The 7500-nt window shown below is 36.4% G+C and overlaps 1 protein-coding gene across 1 annotated transcript in view; it reads right to left on the minus strand.

Annotated features, from left to right (window-relative positions):
- Positions 1–7500, minus strand: part of LOC130245330 (SH2 domain-containing adapter protein F-like) — a 107516-nt gene that overhangs the window by 54697 nt on the left and 45319 nt on the right. The window contains exon 3 of the mRNA XM_056477999.1: positions 2008–2211. Within this exon, the coding sequence (XP_056333974.1) occupies positions 2008–2211 (204 nt within the window). The remainder of the gene's footprint in view (positions 1–2007; positions 2212–7500) is intronic.

Raw genomic sequence — 7500 nt, forward strand, 5'->3', positions numbered from 1 at the left:
AAATACAAAAATGCAATGCAATAAAATAAAATAAAATAAAAGCAATGTGATGCAATAAATTAAAATAAAATTCATTTAATTTAAATAATTTTTTTAAAAATGCAATGCAATAAAATAAAATAAAATAAAACAAAATAAAAAGCAATAAAATAAAATAAAATAAAAAGCAATAAAATAAAATAAAATAAAAAGCAATAAAATAAAATAAAATAAAATAAAATAAAATAAAATAAAATAAAATAAAATAAAATAAAATAAAATAAAATAAAATAAAATAAAATAAAATAAAATAAAAGCAATGCACTGCAATAAAATACATAAAATAAAATTACAAAAATTTTAATAAAATAAAATAAATTAAAATAAAATACAAGCAATGCAAAACAAGCATTCTGCTTCACTCTAATCCTACATATGTGCTTTTATTAAATTAAGAGCTCACCACAACATATTGATCTTTCTACTGGCTCTGGCTTCATTTAATTGGATTTGTGATGCAACAAAATTAGCATGAGCTTGTGTTTCTGAGATCCTGCATTTAAATGCATAATAAAAAGTCCTTTACTGGCATCAAGGGTTCCCCAAAGAACTTTAACCTTCAAAAAGCTTTTTCATAGCACATAAGTGGACTCTTACAATATTCTTTATGCTAAGGAGAAATTGCTCCTTTAAGAACTGTTTACTGGAAGATTATTTAGGGAAACACAAATGGTTCTTCTATTGCATCACTGCAAATAAACGCAGCATCAATATCTGAGTGCAGACTGCACAGTTGGAAACAGCGTCAATCAATTAACTATGTTGCTGCTAAATACCATGAAAGGATTTGAACGAATCTGTATTTTTTACATGAATGAACTACACAGACTGATTTACTAAACTAATCTGATTTTTGAGCACTACAACACTGGGGGAAAATAGCTCATTAGTGGAAACATTACTGCATTATGCAGCCCAGGATCATTGTAAATACATGCCTCAGCCTATTATTGTGAATCTGAAATGAGTTACTTAGGGTGCATGTGGCTGTTCCTTTCAGATACACATCCTTTTTACATGTCCAAGAGAAGACATCACTTGTCGTACAGATCAGCTAGCTAACTACTGAGCTAAACCCAACCAATAGTGTTTTAAATAGTTTTACCTTGATTTTACATTGCTTTATCTGTTTTGTGGAACCGTGCTTTACCATGCTCGAACCAGAGCGCTCTGCAGCACAAACACAACACAGTACACAGCGAGCTTCCAGAAAGCTGACCAACCAGAAAAGTGTCCTTATTGAATTACATAAGAGATGTAAATGTATTCATCACTAATCATAGACTGCATTAAGTTGTTTTTTGGTATTTATTTGATGTTGTGCAAAGAAGAATCCTTTAATCATCAATAATATCCCTGTGAATTTCATTAGTGTGAAAAGAAACAACAGTTGTTGTCATCATACTGCCCCCTAGTGTTCATTTCATCTACAACCTGCAGATAAACCCATGTTGAAGTACGTTTTAGTGGTTTCACAATAATGTAGGCTGAAGCACGTATATATGCAATGATTACAGACAGACGAGATGAATACTGAAATATACAGTCAAGTTAGTAGCAGCAGAATTTATTAGTTAGTACATCCCCACCATCACCAACAGAAGCAGCACAGGACTGTAAAACTGACAGAGGGGCTGTTCAGTGCATATGAATATATAGACATTGCATAAATATATGATGTGTGATATTTGAATAACATATGAATATATAATATATTTTAAATATATAGAGGCCACTGGAAACATTAAATCTCTCACACACATACAGTACAACTCAATTTATTTTACTCAGTTATTATAAGTGAGTTATTAAAAGTATTGTGTTTAGAAATGTGTTTGTTAAAATCTTCATTAAGCAGCACTTGTGTTGTATTTACAGTGTATTTAAATGAAATGTATTTAAAAGAGTTCTCAGAAAAGTGAATCATTTTGACTTCAGCTGTGTGTTAAGTAATGAAAAGTGTGTAACCTGCGAATGCTTTGGAGATGCGCTCTTTCTTCCACTCCCAGGGCTGGTCGTACTCCTCCGGCGGCCGCTCGTCGTCCTGTGGTAATCGACTTTCTCTCGAACTCAATCCAGCGTCCGGTTCGCCTCCGTTTTCCTCATACGGAGTGTCGTATAACGGGAGCTGCCGGACCGGACCATCTTTAGGAGCACGCCCACCTCGAATTTCTGCAAAGAGAAAAACAACTGCGCTAACTCTTGTGTGCTGTTGGGTCATTTTCATCCACTCTGAGGTGTCTATGAGGCTTAATTTAGCCACAACTTTCTCTCAAATTGAGTGATTTTTGGTGAGAACTCATATTTTGGTGAAAATGCTTTGAAAGTTTTGAAATTGAGCAAGACACGGTGGGCAAATGTACTACCCTTTTGTTATGTTGGTGCTATTTTTGGCTCATTGACTTCAATTATAATCACGTTTTTTGATTACAAAGCCATGACAGCAGCAGTAAAAATGACATTGTCCCTCTTCCCAACAAACATAACCAGCAGCAATCAAGAAGACATGATTATACTCAATCTGAACAATACAATAGGGTTAAATACACAACAACAGTCAGATGCAGCAGCATGTTTTTTACAAGCAGTGCATTCAGGACTAGGAGTGTTAAAGGGCTCCGATTTTACCCTGTTAAAAGATGTACGATAAGTCTTTGGTGTCTCCAGAATGTGTCTGTAGAGTTTCAGATCAAAATACCCATCAGATTATTTATAATACCCTGCTGAAAATGACAATTTTGGGGTCAGAGGAAATTGTAGCTGTTTTTGTAGCCTGTGCCTTTAAATGCAAATGAGGCTGAATTGGAACTACAGAATTATTTAACAAATGTGCTCTATACTAACATGTGTCAATACAATGTCTGATGCTAAATAACATTAATAAGATGCTAGAACTCATTATGGTACACTGAAAAAAATTATTCAAAGATGATTCCTTGGATTTACTCAATTTTTTTACGTTAAGTGGTTGTAAACAATTTATTTGGGCTGAATTTAAACAAACAAATTAAGTTGAACATTGCTCAATTTAATTTGTTTGTTTAAATTCAACACAAATAAATTGTTTGCAACAGTTTTGCATGCAACACTTTTTTCAGTGTAGGAGTATCCTCTAAAAACCTACTGCGCTTTTGTATGATGATCTGATTTGAAACAATATATTGTGTCGGTCAACAGAGGAACTGAAGCGATTCATCACAGAGTTAATAATATTCATAGTGTACAGTGCCTTATTTATTTTAAAAATATGACTACAAATCTATTTTACAAACTAAATTCATTTATTAAAGACTGACGGTTTCAATATTTTCTTTCGGTTTACTCTATCTTTAGCTATGGGGTGGCCGTTTCAGATTGATTCTGCATTTAGGCTCGGTTCATGTTAAGAGCTTAAAAGCTTCAGTCAAATGAACCAGAACACACTCAAAACAGGGAAACATGCTGTGTTCAGTCACTCTGAGGAACACCGTCTATGAACAGTCTCATGTGAACAAAACAGAGATCCATCAGAGGTCAAGCAGAGATCAACCAGGGATAAATGTGAGATCAACCAGAAACAAGCCAGTGATCAATCAGAAGAAATCAACCAATGATCAATCAGAAGAAATAATTCAGTGATCAATCAGAAGAAATGAACTAATGAGCAATCAGAAGAAATAATTCAGTGATCAATCAGAAGAAATGAACTAATGAGCAATCAGAAGAAATAATTCAGTGATCAATCGGAAGAAATCAACCAATGATCAATCAGAAGAAATAATTCAGTGATCAATCGGAAGAAATCAACCAATGATCAATCAGAAGAAATAATTCAGTGATCAATCGGAAGAAATCAACCAATGATCAATAAGAAGAAATAATTCAGCGATCAATCATAAATCCACCATTGATTAATCAGAAATCCACCATTGATCAATGAGAAATCCACCATTGATCAATGAGAAATCCACCATTGATTAATCAGAAATCAGCCATTGATCAATCAGAAAGCCACCATTGATCAATCAGAAATCCACCATTGATCAATGAGAAATCCACCATTGATCAATCAGAAATCCACCATTGATCAATCAGAAATCCACCATTGATCAATCAGAAATCCACCATTGATCAATCAGAAATACACCATTGATGAATCAGAAATACACCATTGATCAATCAGAAATCAATTATTGATGATTATTACCCACATCCAGCGGAACTGAATCCAGCCAAAACACTCCTGCCCTTTCACCTGTCATGTCTACAGACACTCAGGGGTCAAAGGTCAAATGACAGCCCGCTATTCACACACACACACACACGCACGCACAAGCACACATACACATAAGCCCACACACAAACACAGTTCTGCTTGGTTCTGATTGGCTGATGAGCACTATTTTCAGATAAAGGCACAGCTAAAGTAGTTCTGGCAGGTTTTGAACGCATTACAGCTCCATATCACTCCGCTGAAGGATTAGAGTTATTTCACAGCTACAAATCGAATAATGTACTCCGGTCTGTTGAATTATTAGAAAATACTAATAATATACATTAATCTACTAATTTAATATGTTAATATAAGTAATATACATTATGTAAGGGATCAAGTACATCCAGAAGGTTGTATCAGAGAATAAAGCCCATCAGGTTTATCAACAGCTGTTTATTCAGACACTAGATGGAGACAAAGAGACTAAAACAGCTGATGGAGTATACACTAACCTGCGCATTATTCAGACACTAGATGGAGACAGACAGACTAAAACAGCTGATGGAGTATACACTAACCTGTGCATTATTCAGACACTAGATGGAGACAGACTAAAACAGCTGATGGAGTATACACTAACCTGAGCATTATTCAGACACTAGATGGAGACAGACTAAAACAGCTGATGGAGTATACACTAACCTGCGCATTATTCAGACACTAGATGGAGACAAACAGAATAAAACAGCTGATGGAGTATACACTAACCTGCGCATTATTCAGACACTAGATGGAGACAGACTAAAACAGCTGATGGAGTATACACTAACCTGCGCATTATTCAGACAATAGATGGAGACAAACAGACTAAAACAGCTGATGGAGTATACACTAACCTGTGCATTATTCAGACACTAGATGGAGACAAACAGACTAAAACAGCTGATGGAGTATACACTAACCTGTGCATTATTCAGACACTAGATGGAGACAAACAGACTAAAACAGCTGATGGAGTATACACTAACCTGAGCATTATTCAGACACTAGATGGAGACAGACTAAAACAGCTGATGGAGTATACACTAACCTTGCATTATTCAGACACTAGATGGAGACAGACTAAAACAGCTGATGGAGTATACACTAACCTGCACATTATTCAGACACTAGATGGAGACAGACTAAAACAGCTGATGGAGTATACACTAACCTGCACATTATTCAGACACTAGATGGAGACAGACTAAAACAGCTGATGGAGTATACACTAACCTGAGCATTATTCAGACACTAGATGGAGACAGACTAAAACAGCTGATGGAGTATACACTAACCTGTGCATTATTCAGACACTAGATGGAGACAAACAGACTAAAACAGCTGATGGAGTATACACTAACCTGTGCATTATTCAGACACTAGATGGAGACAGACTAAAACAGCTGATGGAGTATACACTAACCTGCGCATTATTCAGACACTAGATGGAGACAGACTAAAACAGCTGATGGAGTATACACTAACCTGTGCATTATTCAGACACTAGATGGAGACAGACTAAAACAGCTGATGGAGTATACACTAACCTGCGCATTATTCAGACACTAGATGGAGACAAACAGAATAAAACAGCTGATGGAGTATACACTAACCTGCGCATTATTCAGACACTAGATGGAGACAGACTAAAACAGCTGATGGAGTATACACTAACCTGTGCATTATTCAGACACTAGATGGAGACAAACAGACTAAAACAGCTGATGGAGTATACACTAACCTGTGCATTATTCAGACACTAGATGGAGACAAACAGACTAAAACAGCTGATGGAGTATACACTAACCTGAGCATTATTCAGACACTAGATGGAGACAGACTAAAACAGCTGATGGAGTATACACTAACCTTGCATTATTCAGACACTAGATGGAGACAGACTAAAACAGCTGATGGAGTATACACTAACCTGCACATTATTCAGACACTAGATGGAGACAGACTAAAACAGCTGATGGAGTATACACTAACCTGAGCATTATTCAGACACTAGATGGAGACAGACTAAAACAGCTGATGGAGTATACACTAACCTGTGCATTATTCAGACACTAGATGGAGACAGACTAAAACAGCTGATGGAGTATACACTAACCTGCACATTATTCAGACACTAGATGGAGACAGACTAAAACAGCTGATGGAGTATACACTAACCTGCGCATTATTCAGACACTAGATGGAGACAAACAGACTAAAACAGCTGATGGAGTATACACTAACCTGCGCATTATTCAGACACTAGATGGAGACAGACTAAAACAGCTGATGGAGTATACACTAACCTGAGCATTATTCAGACACTAGATGGAGACAGACTAAAACAGCTGATGGAGTATACACTAACCTGCGCATTATTCAGACACTTGATGGAGACAGACTAAAACAGCTGATGGAGTATACACTAACCTGCGCATTATTCAGACACTAGATGGAGACAGACTAAAACAGCTGATGGAGTATACACTAACCTGTGCATTATTCAGACACTAGATGGAGACAGACTAAAACAGCTGATGGAGTATACACTAACCTGAGCATTATTCAGACACTAGATGGAGACAGACTAAAACAGCTGATGGAGTATACACTAACCTGCGCATTATTCAGACACTAGATGGCGCCAAACATTTAAGTAAACTCACTTTAATTTTAACTTATTTCTGAAAACAAGACAATATTTTGTGCTTGTCTAGAAAATGCTTCTTCATTTAATAGTTTGTAGATGTTTGGTCTATAACTGAGACAACAACTCCAGCATTATTAGCAGTGTGTGGTGTGTTTTCTGAAGATGAACCCTCGAGTTATGAACTCTGCATCTTTCAGAAATGAAGACGTCAAATCGGTATTGAAGTCACAGTTTGTGCGACTGTAAGTACATGTTCAGCGTTTACATGAGATGTCAGCACAATTCTCTTTATTCTGCCTGCTCTCACCTCTGCTTCACCTCAGACACACACACACACACACACACACACACACACCGAAACAACTTAATCCTCTAAGAGGCAGAAAATAAGATGTTTCTGCCTGGAGAATTTAAAAAAGACGCTCTATGTGAGTCAAATCCTCCAGCACTGAAATGCTGCAGTGTGTGTGTGTGTGTGTGTGTGTGTGTGTGTGTGTGTGTGTGTGTGTGTGTGTAAGAAAGCGAGAGAAAGAGAGAAAGTGTGTGTATGCAAATGTGTTTATGTGCTTGTGTT

Source organism: Danio aesculapii, chromosome 18 (genome assembly GCF_903798145.1).
Source record: "Danio aesculapii chromosome 18, fDanAes4.1, whole genome shotgun sequence".
NCBI lineage: Eukaryota > Metazoa > Chordata > Actinopteri > Cypriniformes > Danionidae > Danio > Danio aesculapii.